This window comes from Tachyglossus aculeatus, chromosome 5 (assembly GCF_015852505.1).
Source record: "Tachyglossus aculeatus isolate mTacAcu1 chromosome 5, mTacAcu1.pri, whole genome shotgun sequence".
Lineage (NCBI taxonomy): Eukaryota > Metazoa > Chordata > Mammalia > Monotremata > Tachyglossidae > Tachyglossus > Tachyglossus aculeatus.
The window spans coordinates 19,210,620-19,234,500 of record NC_052070.1 but is presented as its reverse complement, the minus strand read 5'-3'; the positions used below and the strand labels follow the sequence as shown (position 1 = coordinate 19,234,500).

Sequence of the window (23,881 nt, the reverse complement as noted above, 5' to 3'; positions counted from 1 at the left end):
AGATACGGCTCTCTTTTCAAATCCTTTGAGCTTGATGAAATTAGTCCTGCACCAGGGCAGGGTACTTGGGTAGGGAGGAGGAGGAGGGAAGAAGGGAGAGGAGGGAAGGGAGAAGGAAGGGAAGGGAGGGGAGAAGAAAGAAGAGGGAGGGGAAAATGAAGAGAAGGGAGAGGAGGAGGGAGAGAAGGTTTGGAGGAGGAGGAGGAGGAGGAGGCCGCAGGGGCATAACCTTTTTTAGAGTACCAACAAGAGCCGATCCCTGTTTGCTGGGTTTGTGTGCCCATGGCCAGCGGCTGAGCCAAAATCAGACATCAGCTCTGCTGGGCTAGTGAGGGGCCCCCCAATTCCATAGGCTCCTGAGGAAATCTTGCAAATGGGAAGACTTGGCTGACAGTTTGCTTTGCAGGAAAGCAGGGAGAAAAGTAAAGAAAGGTCTTCCCTTATTCCCTTCCCTTCCCTTATTACTCTATTTATTTATTTATTTTACTTGTACATATCTATTCTATTTATTTTATTTTGTTAATATGTTTTGTTTTGTTCTCTGTCTCCAGCTTCACTGTTGGGTAGGGACTGTCTCTATATGTTGCCAACTTGTACTTCCAAGGCGCTTACTGCAGTGCTCTGCACACAGTAAGCGCTCAATAAATACAGTTGATTGATTGATTCCCTGCTCTGCTTCTGTAGTAGTCTTTATTTTTCTGCTGGATTCTCCTCACATCTGAGCCCTACTGACAAAGTTCACTTGCTTGACTTGGGGTGGGGAAGAGGGGGAGAGTATAAGGCACCTACTGGAACTGGAACATAATCAGTAGCAGCAGCAGCACCATCAGTTTGTTTGAACACAACCATCAACCCCATTGCTCATGCTCTCCCCATCTTCATAGACCTATTAAAATCAAATCTTCTCCAGGAATCCTTTCCTGACTCAACTTTCACCTTCCCATCCTATTTTCCCTCAATTGTGCATCACATAAATAAGCACTTAAGTCTGCATTCCCTAAGCACTTTGGGACTCAACCCACCCCCACAGCACTTAGGTACAGTTCATTCATTCATTCATTCATTCAATGGTATTTACTGAGCACTTACTGTGTGCACAGCACTGTACTACGCGCTTGGAAAGTACAATTCAGCAACAGAGACAATCCCTACCCAACAATGGGCTCACAGTCTAGAAACAGGCTCACAGTCTAGAAAACTAGAGGAGTCTAGTTGCTACTCATACTCTGTTGCTTCTCCTACCTATAATTTATTTTAATGTCTTGCTCCCCATTAGTCTATAAGCTCCTTGAGGGAAGAAATAGGGTCTACCAACTTTACTGTATTCTCCCAGGAGCTTAATACAGTGCTCTGCACAAAGAAATCATTCAATAAATAACATTCATTCATTGATTGATGGATTGCAGATCATAGGTCTATCTTTTATGCCGTTGAGTCGTTTCCGACCCATAGTGACACCACGGACACATATCTCGCAGAAAGCCCCGCTCTCCATCTGCAATCCTTCTGGTAGTGTAGCCATATAGTTTTCTTGGTAAAAATATGGAAGTGGTTTACCATTGCCTCCTTCTGCATAGTAATCTTGAGTCTCCGCCTTCAACTCTCTCCCCTGCCGCTGCTGCCCAGCACAGATGAGTTTTGACTTGTAGCCGATTGTACTTCCCAAGCGCTTAGTACAGTGCTCTGCACATAGTAAGCGCTCAATAAATACGATTGATTGATTGATTGATTGCCTTCTACTTGGTAGCCACTGGCCAAGCTAGGCGTGGAATGGGTATGCCTCTGCTTGACTTTCCCTCCCACAGTTGAGACTGGTAGAGTACTGGAAACTCTCCAGGTGCAACCCTGAGAGGTGAGATCGTAGGTGCTTGGAATCATATCACAAAATAGAAGACACTGTGTCTGCCCTCAAGGAGTTCACAATTTAATGGAGGAATTAACCCCTTTGGCTTCTTTTCGGTTCTTTTGCAGCCTCCACCCAGGTTAACCAATACCAAAGCCGGCCTGTCAAGCTTGGATCCTGGGTGAGAGAATTCCCCGGGTGTTGAACAGTGGTCCTCCAAACAGCCCCACCATTTAGGACACCTGCAGATCAGCCCAGGGCATCAGAACCAGGCCTTATCGAATAGACTGATGGAGGGTGGAGGGGCCTGGTCCCCAAAAATGCCCAAGGCCTGAAAGAGATGGTGTCTGTGGTTTGAGATTACCCAGAATGGCTGCAAGGTAAAAAATTGATCCTAATGGGCTAGATAGTGGGCAGCCTCAAGTGAGGGGAAGGTGGAGAGAAGGACATGAAGAAAAAGTGCTGCTATTTTGCAAAGCACACTTTCAATTTGGCACTCTCAGAGTTGCCCCTGAATCTTTGAGCGTTAATAATTGTGGTATTTACTAAGCAGTTACTATATGCCGGGCACTGTACTAAGTGCTGGGGCTGACACAAGCAAATCCAGTTGGACACATCCCTTGTCCCACGTGGGGCTCATGGTCTCAATCCCCATTTTACAGATGAGGTGACTGAGGCACAGAGAAGTGAAGTGACTTGCCCAGGGTCACAGAGCAGACAAGTGGAAGAGCCAGGATTAGAACCCATGACCTTCTGAATCCCAGACCTGTGCTCTATCCACTACACCAATTAGAGTATCAGTTCATGGATTATTATTGCTTGTACATTTTTATTACTCTATTTATTTATCTTACTTGTACATATCTATTCCATTTATTTCATTTTGTTAGTATGTTTGGTTTTGTTCTCTGTCTCCCCCTTTTAGACTGTGAGCCCACTGTTGGGTAGGGACCGTCTCTAGATGTTGCCAACTTGTACTTCCCAAGCGCTTAGTACAGTGCTCTGCACACAGTAAGCGCTCAATAAATACACTTGAATGAATGAATGAATTATTATTATTATCATCACCATCAATATTATTGTTTGCTTACTACGTTCCAAGCACTGTTCTAAGCAGTGGGGTAGATACAAGTTAAGTAGGGAAGACACAGTCCCTGTCCCACATGGGGCTCACAGTCTAAATAGGAGGGAGAACTGGCATTGAATCCCCATTTTACAAATGAGGAAACTGAGGCACAGAGAAGTTAAGTGACTTGCCCAAAGTCACTCAACAGGTACCTGGCAGAGTCAGAATTAGAACCCAGGTCCTCAAACTCCCAAGCCTCTGCTTTTTCCACTAGGCCCCACTGCCCCTCCTTGTCAATTAATCAGTCAATTCGTTCAATCGTATTTATTGAGCACTTACTGTGTGCAGAGCACTGTACTAAGTGCTTGATCCTGGGAAGCAGCCTGGCCTAGTGGAGAGAGCACAGGCTTGGGAGTCAGAGGGACTCCCCACTTATCTGATGTGTGACCATACCTACTATTATTCGGAGTATTATTCGGAGCCTACGGGGTTTGCTAATTAGGGTTGCATTGACCTGTGGTAGTCCTGCATCTGCTGTTTTGTTGTCTGTCTCCCCCTTCTAGACTGTGAGCCCGTTGTTGGGTAGGGACCGTCTCTATATGTTGCCAACTTGTACTTTCCAAGCGCTTAGTACAGTGCTCTGCTCACAGTAAGTGCTCAATAAATACGATTGAACGAATGAAATGAATGAATGAATCTTGGGCAAGTCATTTAACTTCTCTGAGACGCAGTTACCTCACCTGTAAAATGGGGATTAAGACCGTGAGCCTCATGTGGGAGAGGGACAGGGTGCAACCCAATTTGCAGAAGAAGCGTGGGTCAGTGGAAAGAGCATGGGCTTTGGAGTCAGAGGTCATGGGTTCGAATCCCGCTCCGCCACATGTCTGCTGTGTGACCTTGGGCAAGTCACTTAACTTCTCTGAGCCTCAGTTACCTCATCTGTAAAATGGGGATTAAGACTGTGAGCCCCACGTGGGACAAGTTGATCACCTTGTATCCCCCCCAGTGCTTAGAACAGTGCTCTGCACATAGTAAGTGCTTAACAAATGCCATCATTATTATTATTATTATTATTACCCACCCCAGCTCTTAGTACAGTGCCTGGCACATAGTAAGTGCTTAACAAATACAATAATAATAATAATAATGATAATAAGTGAATGAAGGTGATCACTTTTCAGGGAACTGAGTATACAAGGTGGCTGCTGCTGAAGAGCTTGCCAATCAAGGTCTACTGGTGTTTTTTTAAATGAAGGAATTTGTTCTTGACATATTTTGGGGTGAAAGAAAACATCAAATGTTGCAAGTTCATAAGCTGGATCCGGTAAGTAGTTAAGCAATTCCTATTGCTTCACAGCTCTGACTGTTAGTCGGGGCTCAACGCTTCACATTCCACCTTTCCTAGCAGTAATTTATTTTGTGTCTGTCTCCCCAGCTTGTTTGTAAGCTCCCAAGGGCAGGAATCATGTCTTCTAACTCTACTGCACTCTCTCAAGGGTTTAGTGTTGTGCTCTACACACAGTAAGCACTTAATAAATACCACCAATATTTACTGATTGCTTGGTCAATGCTTCACCTTATGACTCTTTCAATCAATCAATCAATCAATCGTATTTATTGAGCGCTTACTGTGTGCAGAGCACTGTACTAAGCGCTTGGGAATACAAGTTGGCAACATATAGAGACAGTCCCTACCCAACAGTGGGCTCACAGTCTCACAGAGAGGGAGTCTAAGGGGCCAAACGTAAACACTCTAAAGTCTCAAATCTCCCTTCAGGCATACTGGTTCGAGAGCAAGTCAAATTCTGCTGGATGGCATTTCCAACCCCCAAATAAATCTCTTCAGAGTCAAAAAAGGCTTGCCTCTGACAGTCCAAGAAGCATGTAAAAGTATAGCCCACACGCTGAGCGAGAATTCATAGCACATGCTGGCCTCAGCATTCACAACCTCGAGTCATTTCCGACCACTGAAGCACAGAAAGTTCAGAGGCAGATTAGCCAGCCTCCTGGATGACAAGATGCCCAGTCTCAGCCTCCTCCGGTCACTAGGCCTTCCCAGGGCTCAGGCGGTTTCAAAGAGGAACCGGGGTGGCAAGGGATGGGCTTCTTTTCCAATGAGTGCAAAGCTTGGCTCCTGCCTTGCCTAAACTGCAGTTCTGTGGGCAGGGAACGTGTCTGTTACATTATACTCTCCCAAACTCCTAATACAGTGCTCTGCACACAGTAAGTGCTCAATAATTACTATAGTTTGACTGACTGATTGATTCTGATTCTAGTTTATTTTCCAACACTGGGAGAGATGCTTTTTCTCCAACCAGAAGTGCAAAAACAGCAGCAAAACTGGTGCCCTTCCACTTGGGTTCTGCCATCCTTGGATCCTGGTGGAATCACTCCCAGCGATCTTTGACAATCAGTCAGTCAGTCAATTGTATTCATTGAGCGCTTACTGCACTGTACTAAGCACTTGGTAGAGTACAGTATAACAATGTTAACAGACGCATTCCCTGCTCACAACAAGCTTACAGTCTAGAGGGGGAGATAGACATTTATATAAATAAATAAAATCACAGATATGTACGTAAGTACTGTAAGGCTGGGAAGGGGGACGAATAAAGGGAGCAAATCAGGGCAATGCAGTAGGGAGTGGGAGATGAGGAAAGGAGGGCTCAGTCAGGGAAGACCTCTTGGAGGAGATGTGCCTTCAATAAAACTGAGGCAAAGTAGTTCACCGCAGGAGGGAAGGAGATGGGGCTTAAAGGGAGTGGCGGCCCTGGAATGAAAGCTGTTCACTTCACCTGTGGGCCCAGTGTAAAAAAGAATTGCACTTCAGCACTCCATCCCCGATCAACCAGGAGGCAGAAAAAGTCCAAAGGAGGTGCACAGAAATGGAAGGGGCAGGGTGATGGGGGGGGGGGGGGGGTCAAAGACAGAGGAGGGGAAAATGCTAAAATGGCTGAGCAGGAAAAGCCAGAGAATTGTTTCACATGAATGGCGGGGAGTCTTACAGCAAATCCTTGGAGGCAGAAGAACTAGGTTTTATCAGAAGGGATTAGGGGACGATTTTCAAACCAGAGGCCAGAGGTTTCTCTGTGTCGGTGATTGTAGACATATCCTGGATAACTGTCAGGAAGTGTCCACAGGCCATCTCAACAGCATAGAGGATGTGTAGAAAGAAGTTACTCCCAATAAAACTAAGGCCCTCAGGATAAAAAGCTTATTAATTCAAAGTCATCACTCGGTAGCTTTTGGGTATTTCTGGTGGGACTGTCAAACATAAAAAAAAGTGCCATTTTTCTTGTGAAAACTGCTCAGGAAACAGAAATTAAAATTACAATATTTCTAATGTAAAGTTTGAAATGGGGATTTCTGAGCACTTTTTAAATGGCATTTGTTAAGCAGCTACTGTGTCAAACACTGCCCTAAGCATTGGGGTAGGTACAGGTCAAATAGGTTGGACACAGTCCCTGTCTTGCTCCAGCTCACAGTCTAAGTAGGAGGGAGAACAGGTATTGAATCCCCATTTTACAGTTGAGGAAACTGAAACACAGAGAAGTCAAGTGTCTTGCCCCAGGTCACACAGCAACCAAGTGGCAGTGTCAGGAATAGAAAGCAGGTTCTTATGATACCCAGGCCTGTGATCCTTCTTCTAGGCCATGCTGCTTCTCTGACCTCCGATTCCAACTAGAGGCATTAAAAAACTGCTCCTGCTTTCACAGTCCTCCTCCTCCCACAAAATCATCAGTCAGTCAACCAGAGGTTATTTATTTAATGCGTACCATGTGCACACCACTGTACTAAATGCTTGAAAGAGTATAACAGAATTGTTAGACACATTCCCTGCCTACAAGAAGCTTACAGTCTACGGGGGAGACAGACATTAAAATAAATTATGGTTATATGCATAAGTGGGAATGCGTCTGCTTACTGTTGTATTGTACTCTCCCAAGCGCTTAGTACAGTGCTCTGCACACAGTAAGCGCTCTACACCTCTGCTCCTGCTCTCTCTCCCTCCCTCCAGATTTGTATCTCCTTCTGCCTTCAGGACATCTCCTTCTGGATGTCGGCCCGAAATCTAAAACTCAATATGTCCAAGACTGAACTCCTTATCTTCCCTCTCCCTGACTTTCCCGTCACTGTAGACAGCAAAACCATACTTCCCGTCTCACAAGCCCGCAGTCATCCTCAACTCCGCTCTTTCGTTCACCCCACACATCCAATCCATCACCAAAACCTGCCGGTCTCACCTCCACAGCGTCGCCAAGATCCGCCCTTTCTTCTCCATCCAAACCGCTACCTTGCTGGTTTAATCTCTCATCCTAATCCGACTGGATTACTGCATTAGCCTCCTCTCTGATCTCCCATCCTCCTGTCTCTCCCCACTTCAGTCTATACTTCACTCTGCTGCCCAAATTATCTTTGTTCAGAAACGCTCTGGGCATGTTACTCGCCTCCTCAAAAATCTCCAGTGGCTGCCTGTCAACCTACAAATCAAGCAAAAACTCCTCACTTTTGGCTTCAGGGCTCTCCATCACCTCGCCCCCCTCCTACCTCCCCCCTCCTACCTCACCTCCCTTCTCTCCTTCTATAGCCCAGCCCGCACCCTCTGCTCCTCTGCCACTAACCTCCTCATTGTGCCTCATTCTCGCCTGTCCCACCGTCGACCCCCAGCCCACGTCCTCCCCCTGGCCTGGAATGCCCTCCCTCCACACATCCACCAAGCTAGCTCTCTTCCTCCTTTCAAAGCCCTATTAAGAGCTCACCTACTCCAGGAGGCCTTCCCAGACTGAGCCCCCTTTTTCCTCTCCTCCTCCCCATTCCCCCCACCCCACCTCCTTCCCTTCCCCAGAGCAACTGTATATATTTGTACAGATTTATTACTCTATTTATTTTACTTGAATAGTTACTATTCTATTTATTTTTTTAATGATGTGCATATAGCTTTAATTCTTTCTGTTCTGACAATTTTGACACCTGTCTACATGTTTTGTTTTGTTGTCTGTCTCCCCCTTCTAGACTGTGAGCTTGTTGTTGGGTAGGGAACGTCTCTGTATGTTGCCGACTTGTACTTCCCAAGCGCTTAGTACAGTGCTCTGCACACAGTAAGCGCTCAATAAATACAACTGAATGAATAAATGAATGAATGAATACGAGTGATTGAATGAATGAATGAATAAGTACAATTGAACTGAATGAATGCAGTGGGATTGAGAATGCTGTGGGCCTGAGGATGGGGTGAATATCAAGTGCTTAAAGGGTACAGATCCAAATACGTAGGCAACAGAGAAGGGAGAGGGAGTAGGGGAAATGAGGATTAGTGAGGGTAAACCTCTTGGAGAAGTTGGAATTTGAAGATGGAGAGAGTGTGGTCTGTCATATGGACAGGAAGGGCGTTCCAGTCGAAGGAAAGGACAGGACATGGGCAAGGGGTCGGCAATCAATCAATGGTATTTATTGAGCTGTAATTGTGTGCAAAGTACAGCGGTGCTGCTGTTCTCAAGGAGTTCACAATCTAACAGGAAGCAGTGCACCTGATGTTTTCATGGAATAAGTTGACTGAATAGTTGTTCCAGATTCACATTTCTGTACGAAGAAAATGTGGAAATATAAATGGTCCATTTTTTTAATGGTATTAAGCACTTATTATGTGTTAAACACTGTTCTAAGCACTGGGACAGATACTAGGGAATTAGGTTAGATATAATCCCTATCTTACATGGGGCTCACGGTCTAACTAGGAAGGAGAACAGGAGAACTGAGGCACAGAGAAGTTAAATGACTTACCTAAAGTAACAAAGCAAGCATTTGCCAGATCTGGGATTAGAACCCAGGTCCCCTTATTCCCAGGCCCGTGCTCTTCCCACTAGGATATGCTACTTCCCTATTTCAAATTAATTCCATACATTTCCAAAAGGATCTTGGAACTGTAAATCAGAAGACCAGGAGTATAACCCAAGTTTGGCTAATTACCTGCTGTGGGATTTGGGGTTTACCACTTCTTTTTGCCTCAATCCTTAGCTGTAAAATTGGAATAAAATAACTGTTCTCCTTCGCTCTTTGAACCCCCTGTAGCACTGAATCTGCCCCAATGCTTAGCACAGTCCTTGACACATAGTAAGCACTTCATAACTGAGCCCCTTCCTTCCTCTCCCCCTCGTCCCCCTCTCCATCCCCCCATCTTACCTCCTTCCCTTCCCCACAGCACCTGTATATATGTATATATGTTTGTACATATTTATTACTCTATTTATTTATTTATTTTATTTGTACATATCTATTCTATTTATTTTATTTTGTTAGTATGTTTGGTTTCGTTCTCTGTCTCCCCCTTTTAGACTGTGAGCCCACTGTTGGGTAGGGACTGTCTCTATATGTTGCCAATTTGTACTTCCCAAGCGCTTAGTACAGTGCTCTGCACATAGTAAGCGCTCAATAAATATGATTGATGATGATGATGATGATAAATGCTTACTTGTAATTGTTGTTATTATTAATAATAATAATTTCAGCAGAATATATTATGGTTCAAAATTACTGGATTTTTAGATGAGAAAAGTTAGAGAAGCGGATGGTCCATCTCTAATCATGAGGAGGGATGAAACATTCAATGCTGATGCACTTAGCCATTTTCTTCTTCCATTCCTCCCCAGTTTACTCTCTTCATTTTCCTCAAGCTAACTACTCAATGTGCCCCATTTCTTCCACCTTCAACCCATTTCTATGCTCTCCTTCTGCCTGGAACAATGTTTCTATTTGAAGAAGCAGGGGGACCTAGTGTATGTATACAGCATGGGCCTGGAGACAGAAGGACCTGGGATCTAATCCCAACCCTGCCACTTGCCTGCTGGGTGACCCGGGGCAAGTCACTTAACTTCTCTGTGCCTCAGTTACCTCATCTGTAGAATGGGGATTAAAACCGTAAAGCCGCATGTGGGACATGGACTGTGTCCAACCTGACCATCTTGCATCTACCCTGACACTTAGTATAGTGCTTGGTACATAGTAAGCACTTAACAAATACCATTTAAAAAATGTACCAATCCATCTTCAAAGCCCTCCTGAAATCACATCTCCTCCAATTATTTTTCTTCTCCCCAGGTCATATCCCCTTTCTATCTTCTGCACCAATTACACACTTTAGCATCCATAGCACTTTGATACATATCAATGTACACAGCCTACTAATTAAGCCCTCATTCATCTGCACTTCGGTTTTTCTCTGCTTTTCTCTGTAAAGTATTTTGTGTTTGTCTCCCCTGCAATACTGTAAGCTCCTTGAGGACAGAAGCAGTGTGGCTTAGTGGAAAGAGCATGGGCTTGGGAGCCGGAGGATGTGGGTTCTAACCCTGGCTCTACCACTAGTCTGCTGTGTGACCTTGGGTAAACCACTTAACTTCTCTGGGCTTCAGTTACCTAATCTGTACAATGGGGATTAAGACTGTGAGCCCCACGTGGGACAACCTGATTACCTTTTATCTACCCCTGCACTTAGAACAGTGCTTCGCACATGATGATGATAATGATGATGGCATTTGTTAAGTGCTTACTATGTGCCCAGCACTGTTCTAAGCGCTGGAGTAGATACAAGGTTATTAGGTTGTCCCACATGGGGCTCACAGTTTTAATCCCCATTTTACAGATGAGTTAACTGAGGCACAGAGAAGTTAAGTGACTTGCCCAAAGTCACACAGATGATAAGTGGTGGAGCCGGGATTACAACCCATGACCTCTGACTCCTAAATCCAGGCTGTTTCCACTAAGCCATGTTGCTTCCCGTAGTAAGCACTTAACAAATATTATTATTATTATTATTTTGGGGGGAAGCGGCGGTTCAGTGGAAGGAGCCCGGGACTTGGAGTCAGAGGTCATGGGTTCAAATCCCAGCACCACCAATTGTCAGCTGTGTGACTTTGGGCAAGTCACTTCACTTCTCTGGGCCTCAGTTACCTCATTGTAAAATGGGGATTAAGACTGTGAGCACCCACCTGATCACCTTGTAACCTCCCCAGCACTTAGAACAGTGCTTTGCACATAGTAAGTGCTCAATAAATGCCATTATTATTATTGTTCTAACTCTACTGCACTCTCCCAAATGCTTAAACAATGCTCTGCACTGAGTAGGTGCTCAAAAAGTGCTATTGAATGATTGTCCAAACTTCTTTTGAGGCCAGTCTTGGGTACCCATTGGTATTGGTTATCTTCTCCAAAAAAAAAAGGCAATATCCACTAGCAATCATTTTAGTGAATCTTGAGGAACCCTGGAGTCTTTTAGTTGCTTTCATTTCTTCTTCAGGAGTTTGTTGTCTACCCCTTTTCTCCCTACCTCAGTTTTAAAATAACAAGATAAAAAGCAATTCCTCATGGGAGGGAAGTCTTGTGACTACCAACATTAGATAAAAAGTCTCAGCAATGTTAAAAAGAAATAAGCTTAGAAGGTCAGAGAGTCTGATGAAGGGAGTAAAGGTCTGAGTATCAACAAACCAAAAAGAAATCTCTTTCCTAAAAATAATAATAATTATGGTATTTGTTAAGCACTTACTATGTGCCAAGCACTATTCTAAGCGCTAGGGTAGATTAAAGATAATCAGGTTGTCCCACGTGGGGCTCACAGTCTTAATACCCATTTTACAGACAAGGTAACTGAGGCACAGAGAATTGAAGTGACTTGTCTCCCCACTCCTCAAGTGGTGCAGTCAGAATTAGAACCCATGTCCCCTGACCCCCAAGCCCATGTTCTTGCCACTAGGCCATGCTGTCTCTCTCAATTGTATTTATTGAGTGCCTACTGTGTTCAGAGCACTGTACTAAGTGCTTGGGAGAGTAAAATATAACAGAGTTGGTAGACATATTCTACACCCATAGACATATTCTACGCCCACAATAAGGATTAAGAGAAGCAGCGTGGCTCAGTGGAAAGAGCCCGGTCTTTGGAGTCAGAGATCATGGGTTCAAAGCCCGGCTCTGCCACTTGTCAGCTGTGTGACTTTGGGCAAGTCACTTAACTTCTCTGTGCCTCAGTTACCTCATCTGTAAAATGGGGGTTAAGATTGTGAGCCCCACATGGGACAACCTGATCACCATGTATCCTCCCCAGCGCTTAGAACAGTGCTTTACACATAGTAAGCGCTTAACAAATGCCATTATTATTATTATTATTATTAACAAATACCAAAATTATTATTATTACTAAACTGGCTGACTTGCTCCGTGGTGGCCCACTGTGCTCTGACACCCTGTTGGGAATTGACTTGAGTCTCGTGGCCAAATAGAAAAGCACACAGTATTGGGAGTGGAAGACCTATTTATTCTATTTATTTTATTTTGTTAATATGTTTTGTTTTGTTGTCTGTCTCCCCCTTGTAGACTGTGAGCCTGCTGTTGGGTAGGGACCATCTCTATGAGTTGCCAACTTGTACTTCCCAAGTGCTTAGTACAGTGCTCTGCACACAGTAAGTGCTCAATAAATACGACTGAATGAATGAATGAATGAACGGGTTACAGTTGCAGTTCCGCCACTAACATGCTGTGTTACCTTGGGCAAGTCACTTGGCCTGTCAAGGACGGTTTCCTTATTTTCTAAAAAAAATTCAGTCCACGTCTCCCAGCTCCTCAAGAAGCGCCAGTGCTTGAGCATCCACCGTCGCATCGAACAGAAACTCCTTACCATCGGCTTTAAAGCACTCAATCAGCTCCCTCCCTCCTACCTTACCTTATTGATTTCCTACTAGAGCCCAGCCGACACAGTTTGCTCCTCTAATGCCAGATTGCTCCCGCTGCCCCAATCTTGTCTATCTCGCCGCTAACCACTTTTCTGTATCCTCCCTCTGCCCTGAAATTCCCCCCACCTCCATATGTGCCAGACCAGCACTCTCCCCACCTTCAAAGCCTTATTGAAGTCACATCATGTAGTGTTTCTCCCCAATTCCCTCTCCTTTTAGCATCATCTTACACACTTATATACAGAATTTATGTACCCATCTATAAATTATATGTTATAAATTATCTAGTTATATTAATGCCTGTCTCCCCCACTAGGCTGTAAGCTCGTTATGGGCACAGAATGTGTTGACCAACTGTTGCATTGTATGCTGCCAAGCACTTAGTACAGTGCTGTACACCCTGTAAATGCTCAATAAATACCACTAATCAATCAATCAATCAATCATATTTATTGAGCGCTTACTGTGTGCAGAGCACTGTACTAAGCGTTTGGGAAGTACAAATTGGCAACATCTAGAGACAGTCCCTACCCACCAGTGGGCTCACAGTCTAAAAGGGGGAGACAGAGAACAAAACCAAACATACTAACAAAATAAAATCAATAGAATAGACATGTACAAGTAAAATAAATAAAGAGTAATAAATATGTACAAACATATATCCATATATACAGGTGCTGTGGGGAAGGGAAGGAGGTAAGATGGGGGGACTGGAGAGGAGGACGAGGGGGAGAGGAATCAATCAACCAATCAATCGTATTTACTGAGCGCTTACCGTGTGCAGAGCACTGTACTAAGCGCTTGGGAAGTCCAAGTTGGCAACATATACAGACAGCCCCTACCCAACAGTGGGCTCACAGTCTCAAAGGGGGAGACAGAGAACAAAACCAAACATACTAACAAAATAAAATAAATAGAATAGATATGTACAAGTAAAATAAATAAATAAACAAAGAGTAAAAAATATGTACAAACATATATACATATATACAGGTGCTGTGGGAAAGGGAAGGAGGTAAGATTTATGTACCCATCTGTAAATTATGTTATAAATGATCTAGTTATATTAATGCCTGTCTCCCCCACTAGACTGTAAGCTCATTATGGGCACAGAATGTGTTGACCAACTGTTGCATTGTATGCTCCCAGGCACTTAGTACAGTGCTGTACACCCTGTAAATGCTCAATAAATACCATTGATGATGATGTTGATTTCTAAAACAAGGATAATAATTCTTACGTCATCTTACCATGGAGGGATGTTACTCATTCAGTCATATTTACTGAGTACTTACGGTGTGCAGAGCACTAAATTAAGTGCTTGCTTTATGTGATGAGAAGCAGCGTGGCTTAGTGGACACAGCTTGGCCTGGGAGTTGGAAGGATCTGGGTTCTAATACCAGTTCTCCCACATGTCTGCTGTGTAACCTTGGGCAAGTCACTTCACTTCTCTTTACCTGTTACCTCACTGTAAAATGGGGATAAGAGTGTGAGCCCCATAGGAGACAGGGACTGCGTACGACCTGACTAGCCTGTATCTACCCCAGTGCTTAGAACAGTGCTTGGCACATAGTAAGCACTTAACAAGTACCATTATTATGAGACAGTTAATGTGAAAGCACTTTGTAAAAGTAACGATGTTTCACAAAAACAAGGTATTAGTGACCTATTGTTCATCTTAAAAAGGTCACACCTAGATATGAATTCACCCTATAGCTGGATGTGGTATTTTACTGGCCTTCTACTTTGAACATTAATGAAAATCTCCTTCATTCTCTTAGAAAAGAAAGATCCCAATAATATTTTACTGCTAGAAATTGCCTCGCTTCACATCTGATTTTCATAGTAAACATCAATTGAATTACTACATTGGCTCCACATTTCCTGCTGGAATGTTTCCGTGGGGTTCTAAGGTGAAAACTGCCATATGTTGCCAACTTGTACTTCCCAAGCGCTTAGTACAGTGCTCTGCACACAGTAAGCGCTCAATAAATACGATTGATTGACTGATTGATTGATGATCCACATATTGATTATTTTCAACATAGAAAAGCATAAACTAGTTTGAATTGAATTTTTAAGCTGCTTAATTCCACTGACCTCTAAGTACATATGCCAGTAACTTGTCTTATGCTCTCAAGCTGTCTCTGACCCATAGCAACTCCATAGACACATCTCTCCCATAACTCCCCACTTCATTCATTCATTCATTCATTCAATCGTATTTATTGAGTGCTTACTGTGTGCAGAGCACTGTACTAAGCGCTTGGGAAGTACAAGTTGGCAACATATAGAGACGGTCCCTACCCAACAGCGGGCTCGAAGTCTAGAAGGGGGAGACAGAGAACAAAACCAAACATACTAACAAAATAAAATAAATAGAATAAATATGTACAAGTAAAATAAATAAATAGAGTAATAAATATGTACAAACATATATACATATATACAGGTGCTGTGGGGAGGGGAAGGAGGTAAGGCGGGGGGGATGGGGAGGAGGAGGAGGGGGAGAGGAAGGAGGGGGCTCAGTCTGGGAAGGCCTCCTGGAGGAGGTGAGCTCTCAGTAGGGCTTTGAAGGGAGGAAGAGAGCTAGCTTGGCAGATGTGCGGAGGGAGGGCATTCCAGGCCAGAGGGGATGATGTGGGCCGGGGGTCGATGGTGGGACAGGCAAGAACAAGGCACAGTGAGGAGATTAGTGGCAGAGGAGCGGAGGATGCGGGCTGGGCTGTAGAAGGAGAGAAGGGAGGTGAGGTAGGAGGGGGCGAGGGGACGGACAGCCTTGAAGCCCAGGGTGAGGAGTTTTTGCCTGATGCGTAGGTTGATTGGTAGCCACTGGAGATTTTTGAGGAGCAATTCCATCTGCAATTGTTCTGGTAGTGAAGCCACAGAGTTTACTTGGTAACAATATGGAAGTGGTTTACCATTTCCTTCTTCCATGCAGTAAACTTGAATCTCCACTCTCAACTCTCTCCCATGCTGCTGCTGCCCAGCACTGGTGAGTTTTGACTTGTAGCAGATTGCTCGCTAGCCACTGCTCAAGCTAGGAGTGGAACGGGTATGCCTCTGCTTGAGTCTCCATCCCGTAGTCAAGACTAATAGAGTACTGGAAACTCTCCAGGTGTGACCCTGAGAAGGGTGCTAGTAACTGGCGTGGTGAAAATATAGAACTAGGGGGAATTTCACAACTGTGGATCATTTTTCATTCTAGAATAACTTGTTTCAATGCTTCTATGCTGAATTGGTACCTATTGATCTTTTTAAACAGCTTTTAGAGAGTAGACTTGGGGTTTCCGTATTATTTATTCCATTGGGGTGACAAATAATTTTAACTCTTGTTTCAACTAACTCTATTGTAGCTTACACTCCTAAGAATTTAACACAATGCTCATCACAGAAGTAGCATGATCTACTGGAAAGACCGCGGGCCTAAGATTCCAAGAACCTGTGTTCTAATCCCAGCTTTCCCACCTGTCTGCTATGTGACCTGGGGCAAATCACTTAACTTCTCTGTGCCTTTTAGTTGCCTCCTCTGTAAAAAGGAGATTAAAAGACTGTGAGCCCCACAAGGGACATGGACTGTGTCCAACCTGATAGTGTGTATCTACCCCAGTGTTTGGGACACTGTCTGGCACGTAGCACTTTTTATGGTATTTAAGCGCTTACTATGCGCCAGGCACTGTACTAAGTGCTGGAATTTATAAATACCATTTAAAAAGTGTTTGATGAATACCACTGCTTGGTTGATTGTTAAGTAACAAGGTGGTTGTAGTTCATTTTGTCTTTTTCCAGTGAATAAGTTGGAACTGACACCTTTGATTCTGTTCCAGGGAAAAGGCACGCGCGCGTGCGCGCGCGCGCGCACACACACACACACACACACACACACACATATATAGATATATATCTATAGATATATATATATATCCCCCAATGAGATCAGGACACACAAGTCCTACAGCATATGTCCAAACAGAAATCTAAAAGTATGAACTCTGATGGTAACAACAAATATCTGTTCATTTTGTTATAATATGTGTTCATTATTTATCACTGGGCTGAAGTCACTCAAGTATGTAAATATCTATACTGTCTAATGTTCTGAGGGTTAACTCAGCATGACATACATATTTACAGAACTATCTTGTATTCTTGGGTGACATCAAGGCCCACCCCCTGAAAAACAATTCAATCAATCAATCAATCAATCGTATTTATTGAGCGCTTACTGTGTGCAGAGCACTGTACTAAGTGCTTGGGAAGTACAAGTTGGCAACATATAGAGACAGTCCCTACCCAACAGTGGGCTCACAGTCTAAATCAATCAATCAATGTATTTGTTGAGTGACTGCAGTGTGTAGATCACTGCACTAAGCACTCAGGAAAGCACAACACAGCAAAGTTTGTAGATATGATCCCTGCCCCAAATGCGCTTTCAGTTTACAAGAGAAGACACATTAAAATAAATTACACACAAAGTAAATAGTAGGGCATAATGACATGTACATAAGTGCCATGGGGCTGAGGGGAGTCTCAAAGTATCAAAGTTAAACTGTGTTAAAATAGCATAGTGTATACTCAGCTGGATTGACATGAGTAGGGAAGTGGGGAAGGGTTGCGGAAGACAAGGAAGGAGGGGTTGAAAAAACAGAGATTAGTAGTAACAGCCACCCCTTTTAGGTCAACAACAAAGACGGTGGGGATTTTTCTGCTGGCACCCTAGTTTAGTTCCCTAATAAGCTAGATCCCTCTCGCCCACGTCCTGCTTCTGGCCTGGAACACCCTCCCTCCACAATTCTGACTCTCCCCTCCTCCAAAGTCTTGTTGAAGGGACATCTCCTCCGAGAGGCCTTCCCAAACTAAGCCCCATTTTTCCTCATCTCCTACTCCCTTCTGCATCAGCGTGGCTCAGTGGAAAGAGCACGGGCTTTGGAGTCAGAGGTCATGAGGTTCAAATCCCGGCTCCGCCAACTGTCAGCTGGGTGACTTTGGGCAAGTCACTTAACTTCTCTGGGCCTCAGTTGCCTCATCTGTAAAATGGGGATTAAGATTGTGAGCCCCACGTGGGACAACCTGATCACCTTGTATCCCCCCCGGTGTTAGAACAGTGCTTTGCACATAGTAAGCACTTAACAAATACATCATCATTATTATTATTAGTATTATTATTATCGTTATTATTATTATCACCGTAACTTGCTCCCTTTGCTCTCCTCCCCTGTCCCCAAACCCCACAGCACTTATGTACTAAAGCTGTAATTTTATTTATTTGTATTCATTTCTGTCTTCCCCACCAGACAGTTTGTTCCGGACAGGGATTGCTGCTGTTTATTGTTGTATTGTTCTTTCCCAAGCACTTAGTACAGTGCTCTGCACACAGTAAGTGCTTAATGAAAAGGATTGAATGAATGAATGAATGAATGAATATCTGACAGATGATCATTCTCCCCACTTTAAAAGCCTTATTGAAGGCACCTCTCCTCCAAGAGGCCTTCCCTGACTAGACCCTCATTTCCTCTTCCTCCACTCCCTTCTGCATCACCCTTGCCCTTGGATTTGCATCCATTATTCACTTTTCCCTCAGCCTCATGGAACTTATGTACATATCCATAATGTATTTATTTATAGAAATGTTTGTCTCCCCTTCTAGACTGTAAGCTTGTTGTGGGCAGGGAACATGACTACCAAGTCTGTTACACTGCACTCTCCCAAATTCTGAGTACAGTGCTCTGCCCACAGTAAGTGCTCAATAAATATGATTAATTGATTGATTGATTTGATTACTAATCAGTGCACTAAGGAAGCTGGGAAAATCCCAGGTGCAGTCAAAATTTGTATTTTTTTGATACCCATTATGCTGTTCTTACCGCATGGTTTACCTTACTGCACGTAACTAATTGATAGACACACAAACACACACACACACACACATCTTCTCTCTCTTTCTTCTATGTGTGTCTTTCTCCCTCAGCCTTCATCATACAAAACCTCAGAACTTGGAGATACCTTAAAGGGGTACAATTAAGTAGAACAAATCTATGAAACATCATGCTGAGGTAAAAATACAAATTTCTGAAATGCACAAATAGAGGCATTCAGTATAGAGATTCAGTCTACCAAAAGCAGAGAGAAATCAGCCTAAATGCTTACCCACCCATTTAGTGTACTTGATAGCAACAAACACCAGTAATAACTGAACATTAATTAATTCCTGATCATTCTTTAGGCATCATGAAGAACAGAGTGAAACATCAACCTTCTATTTCAAGAGAAGAGTTAATATAAATTTATATCCATATTGTCCAAATAGAGTTAGAGACAAAAAAGAACCAGACCCCCTCAATTCTGCCATAAATGTGTTTTCACTAAATGTTTTGCCCTGGATGATTTAGGGGCTTTTGAAATGTTCATCTGGAATTGCAAGCCCATTTGGATAGAATGCACTGTGATGTTGGAAGAGAAGGGTTGCTTTGTGCAAAAGTGTGCATGTGCGCAGCATTTTTTTATGGTATTTGTTAAGAGCTTACTATGTGTCAAGCACTGTTTCAAATACTGGGATAGATTCGAGTTAATAAGGTCCCACATAGGGCTCACAGTCTAAGTAGGAGGAATAACAGGTACTGAATTCCCATTTTAAAGTTGAGGAAATTGGGGCACGGAGAAGTGAAGTGACTTGCTTAAAGTCACACAACACGCAAATGTTAGAGGTGGGATTAGTCACAGTCCTCTAGACTGTGAGCCTGTTGTTGGGTAGGGATTGTCTCTGTTGCTGAATTGTACTTTCCAAGTGCTTAATACAGTGCTCTGCACACAGTGAATGCTCAATAAATACGATTGAATGAATGAATGAATGACTGGAAGGCTTCTTGTAGAAGATGTGACTTTAGTAGGGCTTTGCAGATGGGGCCAGTGAAGGTCTGTCAGATATGAATAAGGAGGGAATTTCTGGCCAGAGGGAGGATGTAAGCAAGAAGTCTTCTGTGACAGAGATGAGATCAAGGCACTGTAAGTAGGCTAGTTTAAGACCCAAGTGTATGTCTTGGCTTGTAGAGGGAGAGAAACAAAGAACAGTAGTGGGGAGACAGCTGATTGAGTGCCTTTGAGCTGACTGTCTGGGCTATTTTGTTCTCCTTCCCTCTGGCACCCAGGATTATTTCATGGTTTACTAACATTTCCCTCCCAAGGACAGCAGGGAAATGGGAAGGCAAGGGAGTCAGGGTGGGTGCTACCTATAAGTCTCTACTAATAGACAGGACTTGGTGCTTAGAACAACATCAGAGAAGCAGCATGGCTCAGTGGAAATAGCCCAGGCTTGGGAGTCAATCAATCAATCAATCAATCATATTTATTGAGCGCTTACTGTGTGCAGAGCACTGTACTAAGAGCTTGGTAAGTACAAGTTGGCAACACATAGAGACAGTCATCATCATCATCATCATCAATCGTATTTATTGAGTGCTTACTATGTGCAGAGCACTGTACTAAGCGCTTGGGAAGTACAAATTGGCAACATATAGAGATAGTCCCTACCCAACAGTGGGCTCACAGTCTAGAAGGGGGAGAAAGAGAACAAATCAAAATATAGTAACAAAATAAAATAAATCGAATAGAGATCATGGGTTCAAATCCCAGCTCCGCCACTTGCCAGCTGTGTGACTTTGGGCAAGTCACTTCAATTCTCGGGACCTCAGTTCCCTCATCTGTAAAATGGGGATTAAGATTGTGAGCTCCACGTGGGACAAGCTGATCACTTTATACCCCCCCAGCGCTTAGAACAGTGCTTTGCACACAGTAAGCGCTTAACAAATACCATCATTATTATTATTATCATTATTATGTAGTAAGCGCTTAACAAATACCATCATGATTATAAAGGGCAGGGGAGGAGAAAGGAGGAGAGAGGAGGGGAAGAGAAGAAAGGGGAGGTTAACATTAGGAGCTTAAGTGAAGCGAGAGGACCCCCATGAACCTGAGATATAGATGTCTGCTTGGGCTTTTTTGTCAATTTTGAAATTCACAGTGAAATCATACACACTGGTGTAGGTGTCACATTCTACTGAAGCCCAAGGACTCACCCCATTCTAGAAGCAGTGGGGCTCATTCATTCATTCAATTGTATTTATTGAGCGCTTACTGTGTGCAGAGCACTGCAGCATGGCTTAGTGGAAAGAGCCCAGGCTTGGGAGTCAGAGGATGTGGGTTCTAATCCCAGCTCTGCCACATGACTTTGGACAAGTCACTTAACTTCTGCACCTATTACCTCATCTGCAAAATGGGGATTAAGACTGTGAGCCCCCCGTGGGACAACCTGATCACGCTGTAACCTTCCCAGCACTTAGAACAGTGCTTTGCACATAGTAAGCGCTTAATAAATGCCATTATTATTATTATTATTATTATTATGTGCAGATGTACACACTCGCACACATCCTAAAACATTGCTACTGATTGGTACTAAGCGCTTGGAAAGTACAAGTTGGCAACATATAGAGACGGTCCCTACCCAACAACGGGCTCACAGTCTAGAAGGGGGAGACACACAACAAAACAAAACAGGGTAATGATGCCAGAAGTATTTAATCCTCTCTAAAAAGATTTTTTTTATTGTTAAAGGGAGAGGATGATTGACACAGCCACCATCCAAAAGCTGCCTCTTTCCTTTTGAAGCAGAAAACAAATAACAGAGACTCACCCGCTCCTGACCAGCTGTATCCCAGATGAGGAATTTATGAAGCTCATTCCCACAGGTCACTGTTTTGGTCATAAAAGAAGCCCTGGAATTGAGAAATAAATGGCAAAGTTATTCAGTCTTTCCCCCTCCTTCCCTTCAACTTCCCAAGATCCTTAGAATTTAGATTTCATACAAGTCAACTTTCCTCCTTCAGCCAGGTGATGGATAGGGTCTTCGAGCATGTCTTTTTAGATCATGTGACTGGAAGAGGCCAGATGTCACAGTCCACCAATGTTATTTATTAAGCACTTACTGTGGGCAAAGCACTGTACTAAGCGCTTGAGAGAGTGCAATTCAATAGAGTACAATCACCGCCCTCAAGCACCTTACAATCTAGTGTTCTAGTCATAACAAAAAGTCCTGATTTGGCTGCATCGTTTCAGGGATTTAGTTTCAGAAAATCTACCAGAGATATAAATGTCTTAAGTACTTAATAATAATAATGGCATTTATTAAGTTTTCACTATGTGCAAAGCACTATTCTAAGCGCTGGGGAGGTTACAAGGTGATCAGGTTGTCCCACAGGGGGCTCACAGTCTTAATCCCCATTTTACAGATGAGGTAACTGAGGCACAGAGAAGTGAAGTGATTTGCCCAAAGCCACACAGCTGACAAATGGCAGAACCAAGATTTGAACCCATGACCTCTGACTCCAAAGCCCATGCTCTTTCCACCGAGCCACACTGGTCCTTCTTAGGATGGCCTCTTTCTTACCATTCAGTTGCAAGTGCTTTGTAAGCAAGGTAGCACTTTTCAAATAAGCTTGTTGTGGGCAAGGAATGTGTCCTTCTATTGTTAAAGTGTACTCTCCCAAGCTCTCAGTATGGTGCTCTGTACACATTAGCACTCAATAAATACAACTGAATGAATGAAATCCCAGAAAAGAATACAACTGCAGGTTTAAATGAAATGAAAACAAACACAAAGACACAGCAGTTTGGGTACCCAGAAGTTACCCTAGGTGATCATAGTTTTGTCCGTATATTTATGACAGTTAATGCTCTGCACAAAGTAAGCACTCGGTTAAATACCAGTGGTGATTCACCACTGACAAAACAACTTATATAACGTCCTGTGTTGGTAGTAAATTCAGCATCACCATTAACAGCAACTGTTAGCAGAATGTGTTATATCCAATTACACACCCTAGGGGTAATTCTCCTGTACACATGGGACATAGATTGCTAACCCAATGAGAATTCATGTTTCCTTCCAACATCAAAGTAGAACATTAAGGATTCCCAGAAGTCGATGAAACGCTTTATGGTAATTCCTTCTTAGTTAGTCTTTCTCAGCAGTGCTCAGACAATCAGTGCCTGTAGCTGAAAAGAGACTTCCACTATCCTTCATTCAAGTCTCAAAGCATTTCAAATCACCAAGCACAGTGTTACATGCTCTCTCCTTCCATCCCCCCTTCCCACTCCCCAGTTTTATATCCTTTTAAGCAGTTCGGCTCAACCTATCTTGAGGAATCCAATTCCCAAATTTCCAACTGGGAAAGCACACCAGTATGCCAAGATTATGTGTTCCACTAAGTAGCTTTGAGTTGGAAACGCACCACAAAGACACGCCTTTCATAAAAAGGAGGGTAAAACATATTTACAGATGGGAATTTTCCCATCTCTCTGCTTTCAAAAGTCATGGTTAACACCCTCTAAGAAGAGGTTCCTAAAAAATAATAATGGTGGCTTCAAGTGTTTGTAATATCAACCAATCAATCATATGTATTGAGCACTCATGTGTGCAGAGCATTATACTAAGCGCTTGGGACGGTACAACAGAGTTGGTAGACACATTCCCTGCCCACAAAGCATTTACTGTCTAGAGGAGGAAACACACTTAAATTATGGATATGTACATAAGTGCTCTGGGCTGAGGGCAGGGTGAATTAATGGTACAAATCCAAGTGCAAGGGTGATGCAGAAAGGCATGGTAGTGGGGATACTGAGGGCCTCTTGTAGGCGATGTGATTTTAATAAGTCTTTGAAAGCGGGGAGAATGGTGGTTTGTCAGATATGAAGTGGGAGGGAGTTCCACGTTGAAAGCAGGAAATGGGTGAAGGGTTGGCGGCGGGGTAGATGAGATCAAGGTAAGGTGAGTAGGTTGGTATTAGAGGGGTGATGTGAGTGTGCTGGGTTGGAGTAGGAAATCACTGAGGTAAAATAGGAAGAGGTAAGGTGATTGAGCAATTTAAAGCCTAAGGGAAGAAGTTTCTGTTGATGTGGAGGTGGATGAGCAATTGTCAGAGGTTCTTGAGGCATGGGGAAGCATGAGCTGAACATATTTTTAGAAAAATTGATCTGAGCAGCAGAGTGAAGTATGGACAGAAGTGGTGAGAGACAAGCGATGTGCTTAGCGCTACAGTACATACAGGATAATCAGATTGGACAAAATCACTACCCCAGACAGAGCCCACAGTCTATGAGGGATGGAGAACAAGCATTCTATTCTTATTCTGCAGTTGAAGAAACTGAAGCACAGAAACGTTAAGTGATTTCCTCAAGGTCACCCAGCAGGCAAGTGGTGGA

At 43.6% G+C, this 23,881-nt stretch overlaps 1 protein-coding gene across 1 annotated transcript in view; it reads right to left on the bottom strand.

Annotated features, from left to right (window-relative positions):
* The window catches only part of RAB31 (RAB31, member RAS oncogene family), a 190,912-nt gene that overhangs the window by 62,578 nt on the left and 104,453 nt on the right, over positions 1-23,881 (bottom strand). Inside the window, exon 3 of the mRNA XM_038746749.1 lies at positions 21,315-21,396. Coding sequence (XP_038602677.1) covers positions 21,315-21,396 — 82 coding nt within the window. The remainder of the gene's footprint in view (positions 1-21,314; positions 21,397-23,881) is intronic.